The 26,498-nt window shown below is 39.4% G+C and overlaps 1 protein-coding gene across 2 annotated transcripts in view; it reads right to left on the bottom strand.

Annotated features, from left to right (window-relative positions):
- Positions 1–26,498, bottom strand: part of fhit (fragile histidine triad diadenosine triphosphatase) — a 476,955-nt gene that overhangs the window by 76,638 nt on the left and 373,819 nt on the right. For both annotated transcript variants that reach the window (XM_037532128.1, XM_017710626.2), the window contains 2 exons: positions 25,649–25,794; positions 21,006–21,035 (listed from right to left, as the gene is read on the bottom strand). In XM_037532128.1, the coding sequence (XP_037388025.1) occupies positions 21,006–21,035; positions 25,649–25,794 (176 nt within the window). The remainder of the gene's footprint in view (positions 1–21,005; positions 21,036–25,648; positions 25,795–26,498) is intronic.

The following is a 26,498-nucleotide window of genomic DNA, read 5'->3' as shown; positions in this document are numbered from 1 at the left end:
AACACATGTCTAACAACAATACAGTAGAAACAATGCTCAGAAATTGCTAGCTGGATTACATCAATTTTTTCCCAATTATTTTCCCCATGGGTTTTTGCTACTGATAAATGGTTTGAGAGAATGAATGGATGGATGGATGAATGAATGAATGAATGAAAGTAACACAATAGAAATAATACATAGATAGCTTACACCAGCTAGCTAGCCAATTTCAAGTGTTGCTTCTATTGTGTTGCTGTCTGTAAAAAAAATAATACCTAAAAAAAAAAACCTAATTTTTAGACTTTTTTTAGACTTAATGTACCTTACACTATCACATGAACAATAGGCCAGTCCTCGTAGCAAGTTGACAGCTAACTACAGGTTATGACAACTGGTGTCTGAATTCTAAACAGTAATTGATGTGGAACAAATTGAGATATGTAAAGAAGAGGCTTATCGAGTGATAAAATGGGTAAAATGTAGAAATGACATTTTTGATAACAACAGAAAATGACGATAAAAATCATCAATTTCCTGCAGTACTATAGTAAATGAATTGACCCTTTTACCAAGATTAGAAGTCAGATGAAAATAGGTTTTTAAACTGACAAATTGACTCAAGCATTTTTGAAGATTCCACAGAATGTGAAGGAATAAAATATTCTTGCCTCAAAAAAAAAACATCAAAGATTTTTGAGGAATACAATGAATATCAAGGAATTCATTTCTTATTAAGGAATTTTTGTGGAAAAGATATCTCATGAATTTAACCCACACTATGTGGGTTAAACAGACCTGATACTGTGTGATGTTTTGGATATTTTATCAATGAAAACATTTAATTACACCAACTACATCAACTGCATGATCGCTCCAATCTGGGAGAAACAAATATTTACATATTAAATAAATGAATTTATTCATTTACTGTGTTTTAATTAGCAACTGAAGTTTAGAACAGTCCAGACACAATCATTAGCAACATGCCACCAAATATGCAACACTGCCTTCTCTTGCCAACTGTGCTCTTAGGGAGCAATTTAATAAGCCTAATATGCTGTTGTTCTTCTGCATGTCACCAAAACATCGCCAACCTGCCAAGACATAGACTTTACAACACCTGTGAAGGTGCCCAGTGGTATTTGGCACCAACAAAGTAGCAGGAGATCCTTTAAGTCCTGTAAGTTGCGAGGTAGAGTCACCACAGGCCGGGGCAACACCTTGAACCCCTCATCTTGCTCCTCAAACCATTCCTAAACAATATGTGCAGTGTGGTAGGCATTGAAAGATGCAAGTGCAATCATGGAATACCATCTCCATGAAGGTGTACTTGGTCCAAAGCAATGTTTATGTAGGTGGCCAATGCCGATTGACATCCCTATGAATGCCTGGACCCAGAGTTTCCCAGCAGAACATTGTCCAGAGCTTCATCCACCAGCTTCGTTCACACTCCGTCCACCAGCTTGTTCCCACAGTGAATCTTGGTGCCATCACTTCTCCAGGTAAATGCTGCACACATTCCCTGCCATCGTGACGTATAAGAAAATAGGGCTCATCAGACCAGATGACCTTCTTCCATTCCTCCAAAGTCCGCTGATATTATCTGCATCTTATCTCGACAAGCTCACATTGTGCGTCACCATTGTTCGCGGCACAGTAAGCACTGTCTATCAGCCGTATGCCACCTTATTCGGACGCTTGCTGAAGGAATGTGACCCAACATAAAACGTTTGCAGATTTTCTTGTGATATCCTATTTTTAATTTTATCAACACAGCACTGACAAAAATCCGAGATGCTGAAAGGTCAAGCGTTTTACATCCGCCACTGTCCAATTTACATATCCTTTTAAGAGCGGAACATTTCCCGCACGTTTGAAGATGCATCTCAATGTCAGTCTCTGATCGCGTGCGTCATCTCGTTGTTTTTCCAAGTGTTGTCCTTCGTAAAAGAAAACAAAGTAATAAACTTTGAACAAAGTCTATCAAAAATCCTGCCGCATGAAACCAATTGCTCCAGAAAATAAGAGGTTTGCAGAGTTCATAATTAAAACAGATGCTATTAATTAGGTTTTGACTAAGGACAAATGAGCAAAATGGCCACTCTCCTATTTATATTGTTTAGGTTAGATCCAGTCAGACAGGCAGACAAATGCATTTTGTCACGAACAGCTGCGCTCCTATTAAGACAGGGGGTAAAAGCAACAGAGGCTTGCAGCCGGAGCTACTAATTACAGGAAGGGGGATCTTTCCCAGAGTCTTCTGCTAGTGCGCTGCACCACAGCTCGGAATCTGGCTAATTTACTAAGAGATTCATCTTGCTTTATGGTTTGATAGGACCATTTTACTTCATGCTGGTTAGCATATGCTCTGAATTGCTCTTTGCACAAACACACAGGAAAGGGTGCGAGAAGTAAAAGAGCCTATTTGATCACCACACAGCTAATATTTACATTGCCTCTGGTTGAGATCCTCCAGTAACACATAGCTTCAATCAAGCACACTAATCACAGGCTAATTAACTTACATCCTTGTTCTCAGTTTTCTTATAAATATAGTGGTAATGGTGCGTGTCATGGTATACAAAACAGGGAGGCACAATGATATCAGAATCATATCAGTATCTGATTATTGTTAAAGAATGGTCAGTATTGGAGAGATGTTTAGATTTGACCGATATTTCAATCTGAAACTCGATGACACGTTTTGCTGTACTCAAGAAAAACAGAAAGGTGGTGCTAGGCTGATATGAGGGCAGTCATGGGCTGGAGGTTAGGGAACCGGCCTTGCAACCAGAAGGTCGACAGTTCGATCCCCTGAGCCGACAGGGCGTGACTGAGGTGCCCTTGAGCAAGGCACCTAACCCTCCACCGCTCCCCGGGCACTGTGGATAGGGCTGCCCACTGCTCCGGGCGAGTGTGCTCACTGCCCCCTAGTGTGTGTCCGCACTAGTGTGTATGAGGTGAAATTTCCCCACTGTGGAACTAATAAGGGTCACTTAATCGAATATGCTAAATTGTCAGCCTCCGGTCTTTTCAGGTATCTTGCTTTCTAAATTAATTAATTCTAAATTAATTTCTAAATACTAAATTTCTTTTTCAAAGAAATCTGTTGAGACATTTTCCACACCTCCAAAGTTCAGTCTTAGAAGTTGGTTGCATTTTCTACTCCTCACGATCCATGTAATCCCAAACACACTGGTGATGTTGAAGATGTTTCTTATCCTTTGGTGATGTCACACTTCCTCCCAGCTCTGACCTTTGTAAAGACCCCATTTCCCAGATCTTTCTGGGAGATCACATGAACCCATGAACTTCCACAATCCAGCACAGCAGTTCACCTGAATACTAACCTATGCTGTATATCATATGACTAGCTGTAGATTAGTATATAAACCTGGGCTCTAGCAGAGTATTTGCAAGGTATTGCTTCTCTCTGTAGAGCTACTAATCATTTCTCTCCATATTCCAGACCATACCAATCAAAGTTTTTTCCATCCAAGCCAAGAACTGTACTGTTGAGGTCCATTTCCACTAGATTTTTTAAGCCTTTTCTGAAATCTAGTCCTCATTTACACTTATCTTCCATTGACCTTTCCCTTCCTTATGCAAGTTTTATCAATTATTCTTAGATCTGACCTCCTCAGAGATACTTTCTGAAAACTGAACTTGTACTTAATGGCTGTTTTTACTGGAAATTACTTAAATGGTTAAATGACTTTTGCACAGTAATGCATTTCTCTGTAATGGTAATCCAGGTGGTTTTAGTCTCAATTTTTACATTTTATAAATGCCTCTCGGTATTGAGTATCAGTATGTGTATTGGTAGACGTGTACTTTAACACAAGAGGTATTTTGGTATAGGTCTAGAACTCAGAATTCATCAATGCATTCCAAGTAAGAATAATTTCGAGAATTAATATGTACTCAGACTGCACCCTGAGATGATAGTTATTAGTGTTACATAAAGTACATACATTAAGATTGTAAAAATGCATGAATGCTTTATGATGCACTGATCTGAGGGCAGCAATTTAACTGCATCAAAAAAATACAAATGAAATTATATATATATATATATATATATATATATATATACACACACACACACACACACACACACACACACACACATATATATATATATATATATATATATATATATATATATATATATATATATATATATATATATATAAGAAATACGAATTTCTAATGAGAAGAATTTCTACCCAATAATGTTCTCTGTTTTCGTCTGAGGATTGGATGAAAAGGCTTCTATGGAGTTTCTGCGCAAAACTGTAGATTTTTTTTTTATAGTATGTAAAGTAATATTGAGCCTGGGTTCAATTACCCAGGGCAACCAGGGTTCTTTCTGTGTGGAGTTTGCATGTTCTCCCCGTATCTATGTTGGTTTTGTCCAGGTACTCTGGTTTCCCTCAACAGTCCAAAGATGTGTTATTATTTGTCATCATTTTTGTACAAAAACTGCACTCATTTTCTAGACATAGCGCAGCACCATATTTCAACACCGCTGTCATATTCTGTACCCCACTTTCTTGATATCAGTGAGAGTGAACATCCCTCAGCAAATGAGCTGAGCCGAAACCATCATCATTAAGTAGCCATAATTCTAGCATTCTACTGTATATATTTTTTTTGAAGCAGAAAAATGGAAAGATACTGTAAACTTGCTTTGACTTTTTTAATGGAATACATAAATGGCTAGAAACATTTAATATGTTGTTTTTAGATGCATTCACCCCCATTCACTAAGGACTCCGTTGTGGCCTCTAGTGTTTCGCTGCAATGTTTTTGATATAATGGGAGAAACAGGAATTGGCCAGGCTCCTAATGGAACACCCAGCATGCTGTTGTCCATGTACCATCGTAATATAAACACAGCGTAAGCTTTTCCATACAGTTTCAATCTACACCATTCCACAGGCATGGCGGATAATTAAATTTAAGTGAATAAGGTGGTACACAAGACTAAGCTGAGGAACCCTCAGTCCAACACCACAGAGACTGCACTCTAGATATCAATTACTTTTGAAGCTCAGACTTTAAGCCTTTGCTGACTACAATCCTTCGTCTCCAAGGGGGTTTAGCTAAAGGAGCATCAGGAAACAATTTATTCTTCATAGACTATAAACAAACAGGATTGGGGGAGTTAATAATGTTAATTGGACTGCGCTCAAGTGAAGTACGCTAGGTGGTTCAATAGACGCCCGGCGCGTGACAAGTAGCACTCCTAAGACAATCAATATCTCTGGGCAATCTACACGGAGCAGAGTATAATGTGTCACTCGGAGAGAAAAAAAAAAAAGTCCAACACTAACCAGGGCCCACATACGCATCAATGACTTTCTCCACACATAAAGATAAACTGGTTATGGATCCATTATGAAGAAAGAGTCATTGATCTGACTACTCTATATACGCACAACTGGGTTACGCTGGCAATGATGTATATATTCAGGAGTTTTTTAATGTACTCCAGACCATCATGCTCTAGAAGCAAGATAAATGATCCTCCTAAGGAAGACAAATGGCTAAATTCTTGAGTCCCTCCCCCCAACTAGAAACCCAATTTCGCCATATGAATACTTAGATCGCTCTTCCGTCCTTGTGTAGCTCTAGGCTGGAGGAGTTAGTAAAAATGCATTCGCTTCCATAGAGCGCGCCTCTTTTATTCAATCATAGGGCTGCTTTTTTTCCTTTAACTCCAAGCACCTGATTGCAATAACGCTGGTGACAAATGGGGCCAGCGCAATAACATAGCAGGTGTGCAACATGCCCAAGATAATCTGTTTTCATAAAAGTACCGGGCAGGATTCTAATTTAGAGTAACTCCATGTTGAAAATGAGTTTATAAAATATGGAGATTACTCCACTTGGTTAAGGAGCACAGAGAACAAGTCCTCTCCATTTAAGCTTCCAGTGCACCTCGGCGAGGTCCATCGCCGCCTATCTACGTGTTACAGGCCTATTAAGGCACAACGATCGAACCAAATCATAAGAAATCACATCAGGCCTCTGCAGGCCGCGCCGCAAATGGATGCGCGTTCTCGGCCAGTCCACAGCCACAGTTCATTCACTCGAGTGTAAAATCCTATCTGAAATCTATTTCAATTTGACCTTGTTTGTATTGACAATCTATATCATCTCATCTTGAACTCAGAGTGGCTGAAAAATTGCCCGTCATTAAGTTGGCAATAAAAATAAAGATTAAAAAGGGAGTTCTCCATTTCACCCCATTTCTGTTTGGGGACAAGCCACAGATGCGTAGATTAGAGCCTTTCTAAAAACATCCTCTCCACATCTTTTAATAATTTACGCCGCTTATTTTTAAATATGATTCAGGAACTGGGCTGGAAGATGGCGGCTGGTCCTGCAGTTGGCTCGCAGACTGTGAACTGTGAATGAGGGTATCCTCTTAAACTCCTTGAGACCACCGGTGGTTCCAAAATGCACTGTGTCATATTCTTCATAACGGTCACATTTCATAAGCTACATTCAAAAGGTGGGCATCGTATGAGGGTGTAACTGTTCTCTTTCCAGTCAAATAGATGGGTAAAGTCATTTAAACCCTTAAGAAGAAGCTGAACTTACACATTTTTTTTCTAGTAAAAGTTGAGCCGTTTTTCCACAAATCTGGGCTATAAACTATAAACAGATGGCGTCTCTTCGGTGATCTACACTATAAAAATAATTTTTAATAAAATAATACAAAAAGCGTCTAAGACTTTTGGCTTTCAGCAGCAAATTGTAAGCATATGGAGAAGCGGCTTAGAAAATGGATGGATGGATGGATGGATGGATGGATGGATGGATGGATGGATGGATGGATGGATGGATGGATAGCAATATGTGTGCTCATAAAACACGTTCTGTTAATGTGAGGGGAGCTTTTATAAAAAATAAACAAATAAAATAAAACTTCACATTTATTTCATGCAGTTACTGAATAATTTGCCTTATGTATTGGTCATATAATTTCAGATGGACAAACCAAAATATACCCTGGAGAATAAGGGTTTAAAAATGCTTAACTCTTCCTACCCATAATTCCAAACCAACAGCAAGGCTGAACTCTTAAAAATAAAGTTTCCTAAATGGTTTCTGGCTTGGATGGAAAAAGCTTTCATGGTATTCAGCCTTTATGATGTGGAAGTTCTTTAAACATGGTTGTTAAAAAAAAATGGTTGTTCATTTTCAAGAGTGCACCACAAAGACAAGAACATGTGACTTCAAGCAATCGTGCAAGACCTGGTAGACCACCAAACCTGTCACCATCAGATAAACAGCACTTAACCCCTCAACAATGCAATGTTTTATTACACACTTCTATAACCTAAGAATAGCTCCATTAGTTTGCATTGAAGTCCCTGTAGTTACTGAATAATAAGCCTTAAAATTAAATAGTTAAACTTCATCTTCAAGAGAAAATCATTTTTTTTATGATCAGCATTTTTATTGAACGCTTTATAATTAGCAGAATTTACAAAGCCTCAGAATAGTAAATAGAACAGTAGTAAATATCACAAAGTGAGGAGCAGGGAAAAGAAAGTTACAGTATGTTAGTAATATAATTATAGCATCAATGATGTATAACATTGTTTATTTTCAAAACAAAAAGAAAACAGTAATAATAATAATAAATAATAATAAAACAAACCAACAAATAAATAAATAAATAAGAGGGGGGTATATATGTAGTGCTACTACCTTAACAGATGTGATTTGATCATTTGGACAGGTGTGCGCGATGAGGTGGGGTTTGCTGAGTCTGAACCAATATGACCTAGGAATTTCTGCCACTTCTTAAAATACTGATTAGGTGTCCCGATCAGCCTGAAAGAGAGTCTTTCATAGGAGGCCACTCTATTTAATAACTCGTACCATTCACTTAAGGTGGGAGCCTGAGACGACTTCCAGTGTCTCAATAGTAGCCTCCTGCCTACCATAAGAGCTGTCTGGATCCAATCACCGTCATGATCAGTCAAGGAAATCAAAGGGCCTGGATGCCCCAAAACATATAGGCTGGGTAGATAGGGATACCCCGATTATCATTTCGATGGTTCCATGTAGCTGCAGCCAAAAGTCCTGAATTACCGAGCAATCCCACAGACAGTGAGTTAGTGTACCTTCCAAAGAACACCTCCAGCAAATTGGGCAGTCTTTCAAGTTTGCTCTGAATAACTTACTAGGTGTCCAATAAAAGCGATTAATAATTTTAAACTGTACAAGCCAAGTTCTAAGTTCTCTGGACATTTTCTTTGATTTCCTTAGAATATTTATCCAATCATTATCAGTGAATGTAACATATAAATCTTTTTCCCATGCTGGTTTTAGCGAAGAGGGTTTGATGGACTATATATAGCAGAATATAGTAATACCTAGATGCTTCATGACCAAGGCCGAGCAAATTAAAGAAATGTTTTTGATCCTTTGCCTGTGGGGGTTGTGTACCAGCCCCAAACACGTGTGAGCAAAGACTGTGAATTTGGAGAATTAAGGGGCAGTCCATATTCATGCTGGAGACACTCAAAGGATTTAAGAGAATCCCCTACATATAGGTCCTCCACCATATGAATGCCCTGCAGTACCCAAACCTTCCACAGAAACGGAAACTTGCCAATACATAATTTAGGATTTGACCATATGCTGGAAAGGTTGTTCAAAAATGGACTGAACCCAACCAGCTTTGAGACTTTGCACCATACCCACTGAAGATGTGAAATGACTGGGTGATCTGACTTCACAACAGAAGGACAACTAATAACAGGAAGGGGGTGGCATACATGGCTCTCTATATCGAACCAAAGTGGAGCTCTTTCAGGGGGGAAGTGACCATCGCACCAAGTGTCTCAAGCAAAAAGCATAGTGGTAGAGCAGGCGATTAGGTATGCCAAGCCCTCCCTGATCCACTGGTTTTTGTAATTTACTCTTCAAGAGAAAATCAAAGCTCCACTCGTTGCTTCACATCTGACAGAATTCATAGGTGTTTCTGTCCATCCTTTCACTGTGAGAATACAGGTCAACAGAGTCTGCAAGGATGTGGAGCTGTTAATAAGCCATTACTAAGAAAAGGAAACAGACAAAAAAGAAGACAATCTGATCAAACAAAGAAGCTGCTGGTGTTGTCAGAATAGTAGACTGTCCACCCCAGTGTCCAGACCTCAACATCACTGAATGTGTTTAGGACTACTGGAAAGTAATGAAAATGCAGCCACCTTCTAAGACTGAACTTTGGAAATCTGAAAGTAAGTAACCTGAAAAGAACAGAAGCTGTAATAAAGGCAAAGAGTGGACAGTAAATATGTGGTATGCGCCCACCCACCGAACACCAAGTGGCGATGAACCTCAGCAAGGACGGCAGGAAGAGAGCCGCGAGTGGCCAGGGTGCGGAGCTCAAAGCCCGAGCTCCACCGAGGGAGGAGAGTCATGCGAGTGATGGCAGGAGGAGGAGGACAGCAGTGCTGGCCACAAGAGGCCCCAGGCCAAAGAGTGAGTCCCGAGCTCTGCAGCGAGGCCGCATCACTATACCTCACACTTGACCCGGGCGGCTGAGCTGAGAGCTGGGGCCAGTGACGAGGAGGCAGAGCAGCGAGCTCTCATTCCTTCTCAGCTCAGGTGCTCATTGCAGCTGATGCTGGCTTTTAAAAAGAGCAGAGAGGGACCAGAGCGAGAGAGGGACGAGCAGCAGCGGAGGACTGAAGAGCTGGAAAGCTTGAGACACTGAAAAGTGGCCAGCACAGCTTTGGTTATTTGGGTTTGCTTGAGTTGTTTGGTGTGCGAATAAACTATGGCTGCTGCAGCACTGAATCCTCCAGCGTCCTCCTTGAGTCCTCCTTCAACCCTCTTTATTTTCCTTTTTATGAAATATTTTATATTATTACATTATTCATTAAACTTAATAAACTTAAACATTTTTAATTGTGTTGAGCCAGCCATCATTGAGAAAAGGAAACAATAGACTGGCCATCACAGAGTCCAGACCTCAGCATCACTGAACGTATTTGGGACTGCTGGGATCCTCAGATTTCAAGTTTCACTCATTTTGAATTTGATGCCTGCAACACGTTCCAAAGAAGTTGGGGCAGGGGCAACAAAAGACTGGGAAAGTTGAGGAATGCTCAACAAACACCTGTTTGGAACATTTCACAGGTGAACAGGTTAATTGGAAACAGGTGAGTGTCACTTTGTGAACAACTGCGTGAGCAAATAGTCCAACAGTTTAACAACAATGTTTCTCAACGTGCAACTGCAAGGAATTTAGGGGTTTCATCATCTACAGTCCATAATATCATCAAAAGATTCAGAGAATCTGGAGAAATCTCTGCAAGTAAGCAGCAAGGCAGAAAATCAACATTGAATGGCCGTGACCTTCGATCCCTCAGGCGGCACTGCATTAAAAACCAACATCATTCTGTAACGGATATTCCCACATGGGCTCAGGAACACTTCAGAAAACCACTGTCAGTGAACACAGTTCGTCGCTCCATCTACAAGTGCAAGTTAAAACTCTGCCATGCAAAGCGAAAGCCATATATCAACACCCAGAAACGCCGCCGGCTTCTCTGGGCCCGAGCTCATCTGAGATGGACTGACACAAAGTGGAAAAGTGTCTTGTGGTCTGACGAGTTCACATTTCAGATTGTTTTTGGAAATCATGGACGTCGTGTCCTCCGGGCCAAAGAGGAAAAGGACTGTCTGGATTGTTATCAGCACAAAGTTCAAAAGCCAGCATCTCTGATGGTGTGGTGGCTGTTAGTGTCCATGGCATGGGTAACCTGCACATCTGTGAAGGCACCATTAATGCTGAAAGGTACATACAGGTTTTGGAGCAACATCTGCTGCCATCCAAGCAACGTCTTTTCAGGGACGTCCCTGCTTATTTCAGCAAGACAGTGCCAAGCCACATTCTGCACGTGTTACAACAGCGTGGCTTCGTAGTAAAAGAGTGCAGGTACTAGACTGGCCTGCCTGCAGTCCAGACCTGTCTCCCATTGAAAATGTGTGGCACTTTATAAAGCGCAAAATACGACAACGGAGAGCCCGGACTGTTGAGCAACTGAAGCTGTACATCAAGCAAGAATGGGAAAGAATTCCACCTACAAAGCTTCAACAATTAGTGTCCTCAGTTCCCAAACACTTATTAAGTGTTGTTAAAAGGAAAAGTGATGTAACACAGTGGTAAACACGCCCCTGTCCCAACTTCTTTGGAACATGTTGAAGGCATCAAATTCAAAATGAGTGAATATTTGCAAAAAACAATAAAGTTTATCTATTTGATCATTAATTATCTTGTCTTTGTAGTGTATTCATTTGAATATATGTTGAAAGGATTTGCAAATCATCGTATTCTGTTTTTATTTATGTTTTACACAACGTCCCAACTTCATTGGAATTGGGGTTGTAAACATAACGATACTGAAATACTACATGCTGTAAAATTGTTATTAAAATGGGTATTAAACTGGGTTGACTAACATCCAATCAGCGGCTTGTTACTATGCATTATTTAAACACCGACCTTGTATGCTCTTTATAATTGGTCTAAACCTGTTTTTTTATGATTTATGATTGAAATGTGCATTGCAGGATGACTGCGACATAATTAACAGTGGTGGACGATGTACACAAATTATGCACTTGAGTTACCCAAGGTAAAATATTACTCTAGTAAAAGTAAAAGTTCCTCCGTTTAGACGTCCACTTCAGTATAAGCACAAAAGTATTTGCCATTAAATGTACTTAAGTATCAAAAGTAAAAGTACTAAAAGATTAATTATGACTCCTGTTACCATTTTTGTAACAAGACTCGCTTCATTAACTCATTTTATGTGGACATATTTCTATATTGTGGTCTATTTACACAAAGTTAGGTTAGTTCATCATTTCTGTTGAATAGACTCTCCCAAAAGTTACACTGCTGCAGTGACGTTGAACATATGCTTGCACTGGGTCGATATGTCCAACAGGTAAAAACAAGCTCAAAACAAAGTGACCGCTGTGCCCTGTTTGGTGTTCTTGCTTTGCACTTCTTTCATTTTGACATGTTACATTTTTGTACACACATAAACCAGATTTCTCAAAATACAGTGGTAAAAATTCGGATATTTGACTTTGAAATGTAGTGGAGTGAAAGGAAAAAGTCGCCCAAAATGGAAAAACTTCAGTACAGATACACAAAAAACGACTTAAGTACAGTAACTGATTATATTTACTTAGTTACTGTCCGGCACTAGTAATTACGGCACTGGTAATTAATGATGGTAATGATAACATATCGTCATACTTCTCAGCCATAACACCCTCAACTCAGTCCAACTTGCAGCACGGAACTTCCAGGCCAAAGAAATAAGTCCAAAACTCCATTTTAGGATGCCGTAACCACTAGAAGCGGTGATTGAGGACGTGGGGTTCGGTGCGGCACAACTCGCGCCTTGCTGTTAATGGTATGGCCGCAGGGTTGTTTTTCTCTGCTGGGGAGGATTGATGCTACCAGCATGCACTGCAGGGCTAATGAACACGAAGGAGATGAGACGAGGGGGAAGTGAAAGCAACATTAACAGCGGTGGCGGCAAATAAATAAATAAATAAATAAAAGAAAGAAAGAAAGGAAAACAGAAAAGAAAGAAACACAAGAACCAAGCGCTCCCAATCCCATCCATTAACCAGCAGCGAATATTTACACTCATGCCTGTCCCCCTTTCGTAGTGGTTTTTGCTTTACGTGCTTCCTCTCAGGCTGGCTTGTGGATTTAAAGATCTGACTGGATTCTGGAGAAGCTTATTTTGTTAACTATGTACATTAACCACGTAATGAGAGCAGTCACAACCGCACAGTCTCAGCCTGTTAACCCTTCAGAGCCTGGAGTTTGCTTGGTAACACTTTCTTTTGAGTGGTCCTTTTAAGATGAAACCAACACTCAATGGACTCTCAGTTATATGTTAAAAACATATGAGGGTCAGGATTAGGTTTTGGGTTGAGGCTAGGATTAGGATTAGGACCTTGGTGAGGGTTAGGTTTTGGGTTAAGGTTAAGGTTAGGATTAGGCCTTAGTGAGGATTAGGTTTTGGGTTGAGGTTAGGATTAGGATTAGGACCTTGGTGAGGGTTAGGTTTTGGGTTAAGGTTAAGGTTAGGATTAGGCCTTAGTGAGGATTAGGTTTTGGGTTGAGGTTAGGATTAGGATTAGGACCTTGGTGAGGGTTAGGTTTTGGTTTGAGGTTAGGGTTAGGATTAGGACCTTGGTGAGGGTTAGGTTTTGGGTTGAGGTTAAGGTTGGGGTTAGGATTAGGGCCTTGGTGAGGGTTAGGTTTTGGGTTGAGGTTAAGGTTAGGGTTAGGGCCTTGGTGAGAGTCAGGTTTGGGTTCAGCTTCAGGTTAAGGTTAGGGTTAGGATTAGAACCTTGGTGAGGGTTAGGTTTTGGGTTGAGGTTAAGGTTGGGGTTAGGATTAGGACCTTGGTGAGGATTAGGTTTTAGGTTGAGGTTAAGGTTATGGTTAGGATTAGGGCCTTGGTGAAGGTCAGGTTTGGGTTTAGGTTAAGGTTAGGGTTAGGATTAGGGCCTTGGTGAGGGTCAGGTTTGGGTTCAGGTTAAGGTTAGGGTTAGGATTAGGGCCTTGGTGAAGGTCAGGTTTGGGTTTAGGTTAAGGTTAGGGTTAGGATTAGGGCCTTGGTGAGGGTCAGGTTTGGGTTCAGGTTAAGGTTAGGGTTAGGATTAGAACCTTGGTGAGGGTTAGGTTTTGGGTTGAGGTTAAGGTTGGGGTTAGGATTAGGGCCTTGGTGAGGATTAGGTGTTGGGTAAGGTTGGGAACGGTTCAGTTTTGCATAATGGAAGTAACATATTAACAAAACATCTACTTAATGTAGGTAAAGTATCAACAGAACATCTTCAAGATATTTACTTCAATGTGTTCACATGCTTACTGATAACCTATTAATCATCTATAAAGGGCCAAGTAAAATGTTACAATATGTTTGATAAACATATTGCGATGGGGTTCTCAAACTTTCCACCTCATGGTCCATCTACTCATCACTAGAAAGGATTAACTCTCACAGGAAAATGAAACTTGACATTGTCTTTGGCTCAAAAGTGTCAATTTTGGAAATATTCAGCGCAGATATGTTTAAGGACCTACTCTTGCAACATGTGACGTGTATCAGTGAACATAAAACATCAGCAGAATGTTCCTACTGCACAATGTTTTAGTCTTTTAGTGGCATCACAAGTGGACAACTATATTTTTTTCTAGAAGCAGTACATAATGAGCAAACGTCTGCCTACATTTAACACCTACATTAAAACAACTATAACATTTTCTACATTCATTGCAGGAGATGCATTATTGTTAGGAGTGTGACCACGACTGATCTTTACAGGATTTTTGGAGGGATATTTTTATTCAATGTTATGTTCTTCAGGATTTTAATTTGCTAAATTAAAGTCAGCATTTACCACCTAATGAAAACTCTCATTTATATGTAATTACATAATAATTACATAGTTAGTTACAGAATGAATTACATCTACATTTGACTGATACCCTGCAACAACTGGTTCAAGTTTGCACAGATGTTTTCTGTTTGATTTGATGTCAAGAAATGACCAATACAAGGCATAAATGGAAAACATTTAAAACAGGACAAGTTTAGCGTTTTTTTATTAAACTGAAATCATAACTAGAAGGGGGATGTTTTTGACTGAACTTTGAATTACCTTTGCAAAGCCATGGTTAGGTTATCCCAGGTGGTTGCTATTTTGTTCTAGGTAGTTGCTAAGATGTTGCTAGGCCTTTGCTATGATATCCAAGATGGTTGCTAAGTTATTGCAAGATCATCGCTTATGTTATCCCAGGTGGTTGTTAAGCATTGCTATGCTCTAGCTAAGTTATCCCAGGTGGTTACTAGGTGTTTTTAGGCAGCTGCTATGGAATCTCCTGAGGTTGATAAAGTTTTGCTAGGCCATTGCTATGGTATCCAGGGAGTCATTGAGATGTTGCTAGGCCATTTCGTTAAGCACACCTATTTTTACATTCACTATAATACCACTAATAATACCACTAGAGAGCAGGTATTATTTGGGCGGGGGATATTTCTCAGCACTGAAGTGACACCGACGTACCGATGGCATCACTGCTGGACTGAGAACAGCCCACCAGACAAAAACATCCTGCCAACAGCGTCCTGTGACCAGGACTAGAGACAAACTGTGCAGCAACAGATGAGCTACTGTTGCTGACTTTACATCTACAACAAGGTAGGTGAGTTTTATAGAGTGGACAATAAGCAAACACAGTGTTTAAAAACCCCAGCACAACACACACTAACATACCACCACCGAGTCAGTGTCACTGCACTGCTGAGAAGGATCCACCACCCAAATAATATCTGCACTGTGGTGGTCCTGTCCTCTGGGGGTCCTGACCAGTGAACAACAGGGTGAAAGGGGGCTAAAAGTATGGCTAGAAACAGATGGACTACAGTCTGTAACTGCAGAACTACAAAGTGCTCCTGTATCATGTGCACCTGCTTCACCACTCATGTAATTCATTGCCTGGTATTAGTTACATGAAACTTTTATACCTACTTTCCAACAAATATAAAAAGAGCAATTCACAGGCTACTGAATGGTGTCTTTATTGAAGGTCTCTTTTATGAGGGCCCAATCAAGAACTGACCAAAGCACTCTTCTTCAGAAGCAGAGCTAAAAGCCTTCAAATCACTAGTAAGTTTTAAGTATCTCTGCATCCAAGTGAGATTGCAATTACTTACCTCGGCCTTTCTCAATGACAACTTATCGAGCAAACGAGGTCGAATGAGTGACTGTGAGGCTCAGATAAAAGCAGACGACAACCTTTCCGTTTCACACAAGCAGCCCTCCCACTGAGAATACCCAACTCCAACATCAAAACAGCCCATGCGTATCTCAGGGTAAACATGCTGGCTCGCTTTAAAGATGACGCAGCTCCGGCCAATCATAGTGATGGACTGATAACAACTCAAATGGGCTTGTTAGACCTGAGCCATCACAGCATTTTCTCTCATTATCTCAAGGACCAGCCACTTATGTGAAGAGGACACTGCTGCTTATTTGAGAGGACCTCTTGATATTAAAGGCTTTGAGGAAATACTTGCGTCTTATAGGCACCATGATGTAAAAGCAAAGTAAAAACACAGCAAGCAAATGGCTTCCAAATCAGGCAAAATGGGTGTGGCATTCAATATTACAATAAAATTACCTAAAAAATGAACCCTCAGAGGTTATACTGTCCTATGCACAAGTTTGGACACCCCTGGTAAAATGATCTCTTTTAATGATGTTCTACAGAGAACAGACTTCTGCACATTTTACTGCACAAGTACTGTTTATCTGATAAATGAATATGCTCTTTGTCTTATCCTCTCAGAAATTAAGGTATAAGTTTCAGCATTTTCATGCATTTTCTCAAAATGACTTTGGTTAAATGTTCTGCCTCTTCTCGCTGTGTGCTATCATGGCTGATTTTAACTTCTTCTTCATCTATTCTTCAACGGTTGATGATGACCTGCCTCTAAGTCCAGTAATTGGTGCAAAAATTCGATCCATCCAAAAAGTATTTTGACACTGCAAACAAACCAAACTATGCTTCAGTTTGATCTGCACTGAGACCACCTCTTTTGGTTGAACCAAATTATGGTCCTTTGGTCTTGACCATTGCGCCAAGGCACCTTTCACACCTGCTATTGTGGTACAGACCAAACTGAAGTCTGTCAGGTTCTGTCAGAGATGTGGGTCCTAAACCTTCAAGCTACATAAATATATATAAATATATATAAATCTCGTTTCTTCTTTTTTGTCGTTTTTTAGTTTTTGACATAATTTGAAAGTACCTGTTGCTTTTTACATGGTGTGTAAATTTCATGAAGAATGGACCAACAGAAATGACCCAATATCACACACACACACACACACACACACACACACTTAGAATACCAAAATAAAGACCTAGCAATGTCTTATCAACCACCTTGGATTTCATAGCAATGTAGACTAAGTAAAAAGCCAAAGCAAAATCATTTTTAAAAATGTGTTTCCAAAAGTTCAAACAGGATCAGTATATGTTCAACATCACTGTAAGTCTTTGGGCTTAATTGAATCGTGAGAGCCACAAAAATAATATATAAATTATTAAAAATAAAATATAAATATATAATATAAACTGAGAGCAAATCTCTAGAAAAGAATGGAAGCTGAAATAAAAGCAAAGGTTGGACACACTAAATACTGAAAAATGAAATATTTGAATGTTTTATTTTAGTTGTTTAAGGCTTCTGGTAAAATACAGGCACACATTTGAGAAATGAACTTGCTGAATGGCTACTTCGACTGGAAATTTTGCAGGACTGTACATCAACATGTAAACACATAATTACATTCGAATATGAACCTCTAAGGTTTCACAGGATACGACCTGGATTTAGCCTCAGCTTTGAGTTCTAAGTGATGTGGAATTATGTAGCTTCAGAGAAAAATGCAAAGCAGACATATGGCTTCTGTTCAATAAGAAATTAAATGTTATGCTTTTGATGTAAAACCAGATACTTATGCGGCGAGTTGGAGATGGTGGATCCGATGGCCGCGGGACTGATTAGAGTCATCGGGATTGTGGGGCTGCCTCAGAGTCCCTTAGCTTTACAACCTCCCCTCAAATTACACCATTAACATTTCAATATTACTCAGCACTTCAGGCTACTGCCAGTGCTCACTGCAACCGCTATAAATGTATAATTAATATGGCATTCCATATGCAATAAAAAATGAGTATGTGCACATTAGAGACAACACTATTAATGTATTCAATAAGGAAATTAGCATGTGGAAAATGTGGGAAGGCCAGTACACTTGCTTAGCTTCATTGCCGACCATGGACTGAAGGTTATGAAACAATCACTATGGTCACTGCAATATAGGCCCTTTGACAAAGGCAGTTAAGAAGTCTAGCCTGCATGTTTATCCACTACATAATGCAAGCAAACATGACTTTTGTAATAAAGAATGACATCAAAATAGAAGATATGTGCAATATAAATACATAAATCAGCTCAAAACCAGATCTAGAAGCCTAAAAACTACCACACTCTCAGAAACAAAGGTACGCAACTGTCTCTGTGTACATCTCAGCACCTTTAGTCAGGGAACATAACTGTACCATAATCCATTGAAATTATATTTTCTAAGTTGTTTTGACTCCACACACCCCGTCTTGTCTCCAGGCGTTTTTATTGTTCTGCTTACAATAAAGTTTATCCATTTGAACATTAAACATCTTGTCTTTGTAGTGTATTCATTTGAATATAGGTTGAAAAGGATTTGCAATTCATCATATTCTGTGTTTATTTATGTTTTACGCAATGTCTCAACTTCATCGGAATTGGGGTTTTACAACAGACCAAGCTAATCAAACTCCTCAGGAATATTGAGGCATGCTAGATTAGAATAGTGATGCTAACCATGGCCCATAGTTATTCATTCCAAGCTTGCACAAGACTACCTGATTTTCACTAATGAGCTTCTAATGACCTCCTTAATGAAGAAACAGGCCTAATTAGGGAAATCATGGGGGTTGTACCAGCCTGAAAAGAAAACCTGCAGACATTGAGACCTAAATGAACACAGCTGAGAAACCCAGGCCTACTGCAGGCAGCAGTTCATGAGCAAAGCAAACGGTGAAGAAAGCAGTGGATTGAAATGAAATTCCCCTTTTTGTTTGTTTGCTTGTTCTTTTTTTAACATTCTTCATGTTTAAGATGCAAACAATGTCGTTCAGAGTGGCTTGATGTGCAATGAACTGCTACAAAGTCAGAATTGGTCACAGTGGTGGTGATCGGAACCAGACGTCTGAAGCGTTTTAATAGCAACATCCCAGAATGCTATAATCTAAAATATGAGTCTCACATGAAGCTCGTCACTAAAACTGCATTTTATCATCTGCGTAACATTGCACGCTTACGCCATATGCTGAGTGACACTGATGCTAAAATGTTGATGAATGCCTTCATCTTCTCTCGCATCGACTACTGTAACTCACTTTTCTAGGGCCTTCCAGTTAAACTAATCAACCGTCTTCAGTACGTCCAAAATTCAGCAGCCAAGGGTCTTACCTCCACCAAGCGCACAGCTCATACCACTCCCATTCTTCGACAGTTGCACTGGCTTCCTATTAGTTCTAGGATCAAGTACAAAATCCTTCTTCTTACCTTCAAGGCTTTACATGGTCTGGCTCTGACGTACCTTTCTGATCTCGTTTCTTTATATTGTCCCTCTCGTGCTCGCCGATCTTCTAATGCTGGACTCCTCACAGTTCCCTCAACTAGACTTTTTACTATGGGTGGCAGATCTGTCAGTGCTGCCACCCCCAAACTCTGGAATTCTCTACCCTCCACTCTTCGTAATTGCTCTTCTCTGTCTTTCTTCAAATCCCTGTTAAAAACCTTCCTTTTTGCTCTCTGTAGTATTATTATTATTATTTTTTATGATGTAAGGCGTCCTAGGGTTTGTGAAAGGCGCTATATAAATTGAACTTCTTCTTCTTATTATTATTATTATTATTCATGATAGTTTTGACATCAGATTTTGCCTTTTTTTTTAATACATTTATGAGGGAGAGGTACATGCAGGATGTTGTAAGGCAAAACAGTCCCTTATTTTTTTCAGATTTACCACTATTTCCTCTTATCAACATTGCATACAGTATAAAAGCTCAGAAGACACATGGAAATAGACAGCAAATAAAATAGGCATGTTTTACGACACCTGGTTCCTATCACCACCCGTGTAAAGAAATCTGACTTAGTGGGTTTCTCTATAATGAAACATTTCACACAGGAAACAAATGTAAATATGGTGTTTTTCTGCAAATATTAGTGCCCAACTTTTATTTATTTGCTGAGTTTAACATACTGAAAAAAATATATCAAATGTGCCATAAACTTTGCACATTTTCTCTTTTATTTTTTCCAGTGTGTAAAATGAAGATATGTAAAATTCCGTAGAAAAAAAAACTGAATAGTAATTAAAATTGTGAATCAAAATGTGCAGAACAGTAGAGGGTGTGTACTGTGGATTTTTTTGTTTGTTTATTTGACTATGTTTTTCCTTTATTGCTTATTTTCTTTATTTACCATAACACTCTTTTAGCTTTTTCTGGCCTCTCCTATGAAGTTACCATGTTTTAAACACACAGCGATATTAAATATCTGAACAGACTAGTGAGTGTAAGCTGGGTAAGAGGAAGATCTGAGGGGACAGAGAGTGCAGATGGACAGAGCAGTTTTCAAATACAGACTGGGTCATAGCTGATGTCACAACATGCCCCTAAATAAAGAACTACATCAGTACATCTGGTCTCCAGACTCTCTTCGCTGGCACAGAAAAAGATTTACAACAGTACTTATTAAAATCAACAAAACGTGCCATTAGACCAGGGGTGCCCAGACTATCTCTGTGACTGTAGAAATTTAAACAAACAAACAAAGTTTCCCTTTACATGTACATGTACATCATTGCCGCATAAATATATTACATCACTACAATTATTGCCAAAAGACAAACTTGTGTTGATGTGACACACTCACAACCAGTTCTCTGAAACAGTGACCTTATAGGTGTCTGTTACTTTGGTTTTCAAAGTTTATATTGACCCAATCATCCCAAAACATTCACACATTATAATAGGCAGCGTTTTCCTTCTTTTAAGTCCATTTATTTCGCCCAAATGTGGACATAATGCACTGACGTTAAATGCAGTAGAGCCTCAGATCTACCCAAAGGCCCTCCTGTCTCAGAGTATGACAGCCTAGCCTTCACCACAAAGATATAGACAAAGCATTTTAAAGTAGATCTATTAATAATTGACATGCTCCAAGAGTTTGGGGCCCGCAAATGAAATGCAATTATTATTTAATACAAGATAAGTGTCACCGAGGCCTCATGATAAATTTAAAGGAAGTGCCTTATTAAGTCCTTACCTTCACCGTCTGTCCGGCCTCGGGTCCGTCCTATTGGGAACAGAAGCAGATAATTAGAAACGGTTGGGAATTCGGGAATATCTCGGTCAATAATTCAGCAGCATTTTAATTTCAGATGAATCGAGGCACTGCGGTGTCGCCCCATGAATCTCAAAGTGTGTTTTCTTTCCTGTACCTGTTTTTGCTAATGGCCTTGTCCTTGGAAATCAAGGAAGAAAAAAGAATAATAGTTCTTGAAAGGCTGTGAAAGTGTAACTTTCAGAAATATGGCAAAAGTATGTGGACACTACTCCTAATTACTGAGTTTCAGCCACTCCTATTGCTAAAAGGTGTATAAAATCAACTACACAGCCATGTAAACTCCATAGACAAACACTGGCAGTAGAATGGGTCGTACTCAAAAGCTCAGTAAATGAGCTTAAAAACTTTAAATGTGGCACTTTCATAGGATGTCACCATTACCACAGGTCAGTTTGTGAAATTTCTGCCCTGTTAGATCTGCCCTAGTCAACTGTAAGCGCCATTATTATGAAATATAAGTGTCTAGGAGCAACGACTGCTGAACCTGTCACCATTAGAAAAAACTTAAAGCTTTCATCTTTTAGAGACAAGGGGAAAAAATCTAGCTCCACTCCTGCTTCAGATCTGAAAAGAAGACATCACTACTGAGAAAAGGGAATAAACAAAAAAGAAGAACACTTCCAAATGAAACAGACAAGCTGCTGGTGTTCTCAGAACAATGGACGGACCATTCCAGACTCCAGACCTCAACATCACTGAACGTGTTTGGGATTACTTGGATTGTGAGTGTGGACACTGAAAAAATGCTATTATATTAAGATAGGCTTAATATATGTTAACTGTACACAGACAGGACACTTCATTAAGTACATCTCCTTGTTTCTACACTCAGGATCCATTGTATTTACTATATAGGATCACTTTGTAGTTATACAATACAGACTGTAGTACATCTGTTTCTCATGCTTTGTTAGCCCCCTTTCAGGACCCTCCCCCAGGACCACCACAGAGCAGGATCACTCTCAGCACTGCAGTGACACTGACATGGTGGTGATGTGTTAATGAGTGCTGTGCTGGTGCATGTGGATCAGTCACAGCAGTGCTTAGTGTCACCTTAGTGTCCCTGCTGGACTGAGAGTAGTCCATCAACCAAAAATATCCAGCCAACAGCCTTCTTTGTCCACTGATGAAGGACTAGAGGGTGACCAACACAAACTGTGCAGCAACAGGTGAGCTATCATCTCTGACTTTACATCTACAAGGTGGACCAATAATGTAAGGGTGGACAGTAAGTGGACATAGCGTTGAAAAACTCCAGCAGCACTGCTGTTTCTGATCCTCTCAAACCAGCACAACACACATTAACACACTACCATCACACAGTGCTAAGAATAAACCACCTCACAAATGCTACTTGCTCTGTGGTGGTCCTATGGGGGTCCTGACTAGGAAGATAACAATGGACAATGTGTGTAGAAGCACAGAGGTGTATTTAATAAAGTGGCCAGTCAGTGTTTTCTGCATTTTTCCTAGTGCTGAAAAATGAAGAACCTATACTTAATGAATGTTTTAACTGGAAAACGAAAGTGAAGACTGAATAATAAAGACTACAATAAATATGCCATCAGAACATTTGTAAATTTTAGACCTCATCTCCTCCCTCTGCATAATAGCTGTATCGGAAACTCAAAGTTCCCAGAGGGTTATGCAATAAACACTTTGGATCTTTTTAATTTTCCACAGCTCTTTATTTCTACAAGAAACCGAAAGCCCTCCGGCACGGCACCTTTTTTATTGGGCGCTGTGTCTACAGTGATGCCTGGGACAATCTCCTGAAAGCAGACACATCTAATCTTCCATCTCGTCTCACTGCCTCTGAGTGAAGGAATATTGATTATTCCCTTTCGTCAGATAAGTGAAATGATTTTCTTTTGTTAGGCCGTACAGGCGCGGCAGGAGAGAACTGCTTGGAATTAGCATACATATCAAAGGTTATGCAAAGTAAAGGTACAAAAAACGTCTTTCCCCCTCTCCCTGATTTGTTCATACATAATTCCAGCAGGTGGTGTTCTTCCGCTGGTTCTCAATGCATTTGGCAAAAAAAAAGGCTTAAGAAAAGCGTTTAAAGGACAATAAAGGCAGTTGTTAAAGAACAATGGGGATGCCGCTACCTGGTCTTTATATGCTATCATATTAGCATTCATTGCCAAAGTTACTGATGCTTACATGTTGCCATGGTAACCGTGGCACAGTTAGAGATCCGTAGGCCTTTAAGGTGGATTCTAGATTGTGGAGTTGAAAAAAATAATAACAATAATCAAGACAATAAACAGAATATTGGCCTGAAGTGATGCTGCTGCAGAACATCAGCCACCATTATTTACAATAGCACACAGAAGAGGCTGAGTACAGTGCTGGGATATCATCTACAGCGAAACATCAGCATCGGTGCCAGAAAATAACATTGATTTTACATTTAAGTGTTGTTGATAGTTGTGTTTATGTTCTATTTTGTTCTTTCTATAATTTGAAATGTACAGTCTCTTAGAGGAAAAGAACAGCAAAGACACTTCTTTTCCTTTGCTACAGTGAAAACACTGCGTTTGAGATCAAGTGATAAATATGAGACAACAGATCAAAACTGCAGCTGATAATTGTGACACTTTTTCCCTGAACCTACCTATTTCAAGTCATTTTGATTCATGGCTGGTAAAAAAAAAAAAAAAAAACACAAATGGGAACAGGAAAGAATTTTTCATATAAAATTTTGCTGCAGGCAAAGGTGAACTTCAACCTCACAAATTAGCAAACCTCAGAAGAATCAGACATTAAACAAAAGGCTTCTTTCTGATAAATGACATTCTTTAGTCAACATTGTCGCTTACCCCTCAATTAACCCTGTCGACCACGTTATATAGGCACTGCCGTAGTCGGTTGACTTTTGCTCCATCCCCAATAAGAAAGCATAGTGGTGGTAGTTCAATGTGACCACAACTTTACATAGTTGTGGAGGGGTCTTTCACTGAAGGAGGGTCTTTATTGACCTAAAAGACTGTTTGAGTGCTACACTTGAAGCAGTTTTTGATGTAAAACCAAACATCTGTGGTGCTAGCCAAGAACTGGAAGCCCGGTTATCCCATTAACTAACGACTGGGTGGGACAGATCACAGGGGCGAGTAGAAAGGAAAAAGGGTGTGGTCACAAAATATCTTCAACCCCAAAAATGTGAATACAGGGGTTAGGAACCTCTGGTTTACACAGTTAATAACTCAATGTCTACCCTTGATTTAAGTCCTGGGTTTCACCTATGAAAAATGCATTTGTTGTTAAAAAGAATAGACTAATATGAAGACCAGAGAGCTGCCTATGGAAGAAAAGCGAACTATTTTGAAACTGAGTAAAGGGGGAAAATCAATCAGAGCCAGTGCACAAGCTTTCGACCTAGACACAACAATTTGGAGTGTCCTGAAAAAGAAAGAAACCACTGGTTTCTTCTTTTTCAGACATCAAACTGGTCGACCAAGGAAAACAGCAGCAGCTGATGAAAAACCCAAAAACAACAGTCAGTGGCATCACCAACAACATCCATGGGGCAGGGGTGAAGGTATCACAATCCACTGTTTGAAGAAAACTTTGAGAGCAGAAATATAAAGGCTGTACCACAAGAAGCAAACCACTGATCAGCAGTAAGAATCGTAAACAATTCACAAAGAACTACAGAGATCAGCCACAAAAATTCTGTTTGTTTTTTTGGACAGATGAGACCAATATTAACCCCTACAGGAAAACGTGTGGAGAAAGAAAGGGTCTGCTAATGATCTAAAACTTAAAAGCTCATAAGTAAAGCATGGTGGAGGTAGTGCCAAGGCCTGGGCTTGCATAGCTGCTTCTGGAACAGGACAAAGATTATTGTAGCACTCCATAAAATATACAAAGTAGGTTATATCTGGAATAAGCTCACTAATTATGTAACTTATAAGCTCACTTGATGATGTAACTTAAGATGATGTCAATAGAATTCATTCAGAAGTCTACTGCAACACTGTGAGTGGGTTTATAGAGAAATGCATTAAATCTAGTCCAATGGAAAATCATTGTGTGGCAAGACAATGACCTAAAAGACACTGCAAACACAACAAAGTGCTTTGTCAGAGGAAAAAAGTGAATGGTTTTACACCAGAAGTGGACACTGAAGGGAGAAACCCCTCAAAATAAACATCTACTGAAAGAAGCTGGAGTAGAGGTCTGGAAAAGCATCCAAAAAATGCAACTAGATGATAAGTTCAATGAATCATCGGCTTGATGTAATTCTTGCAAGCAAGGATATCAAGGATACCAAATATAATATATTAATTTTAAAACATTATATGTTCCGTACAGTTGGATGTTCTAAGTTAACACATCTAGACTTAAAATACAGCTGAATATCTGAACAATATTCTGATCTCCTAGTCATCTTTTGATCTCAAATGAAATGTCAAAACAAGTTGTTAGGTTTGTTAGACTTCATTTATTTAATGCTGAAAAACATCAAATAATTTGATACTATATACTGTAACACTGAATTTGATCAAAACCACCCAGCACATTTTGTCCAGCATTCCATGCGTCTGCATGCTCACCTGTATGGCAATGGTCAATGATGAGGCCTTGAAGTGCTTCTCCACGATGTCGGCCACTCTCTGGGTGGTGGTAAACAGGTCAGCCACTTCATCTGGACGCAGGTCACGGAACCGCTCAACCAGCCTTAATGGACACACTAAGACATCTGTAACAATGACTGGTCAAGGAAAAGTTCTATAAGCTCAGTCATAACACAGTCAAAAAAAAAATCACAAGCAAAAAAAAAACAACCATTTTGAAAAATATTACTCTTAGGTTCTGATCTCTGGACACCCTTGACCAACCAAGTTACCATTGCTAGACAATATTACCATCTTGATTGACCAACGATTGGCCACATTTCCTCCTTTTGAAACTTCTGATGGCAGATACAGTAAAGTTTAGCTAACATAACATAAAGTCTCCTAATTCAGTTGAGATGCTACAATAAAAACTAATGTTAAAATATTCAATGTTAAAATATGTTGAATTTTAAAATGTTGAGTGTTAAAGTGTTTAAATGTCTGCTTAACATTTTAAGACCTGTTTTGGTAAGTATCCCCAAAAGGGTTTTATAACTGTATGCTACTGTATTGTCACTTTAGCAGTTTATTAGTACTATATGTCATTTTTATTAATTTGGTTGTTATCGTCACTCAGCTCTTGGTAAAAAGTCTGTATAAATTGTCATGCTGTCTTCCATAATCTTTAATCTTTAAATCTAATTTTTGGAGTAATATTTGTTCAATGTTAAGCTGATTGTGTTGTTGATCAGGCTGGCTGTGAAAGTCTTGGTCTTGTGCTGGTCATCTCTAGGTTGGTGTGCTTGTTTCTAACAATATGCGCTGTCCTGCTGTTTTGTCAGGCTTT

Source organism: Pygocentrus nattereri, chromosome 21, assembly GCF_015220715.1.
Source record: "Pygocentrus nattereri isolate fPygNat1 chromosome 21, fPygNat1.pri, whole genome shotgun sequence".
NCBI lineage: Eukaryota > Metazoa > Chordata > Actinopteri > Characiformes > Serrasalmidae > Pygocentrus > Pygocentrus nattereri.
This window is presented reverse-complemented; position numbering and strand designations above follow the sequence as displayed.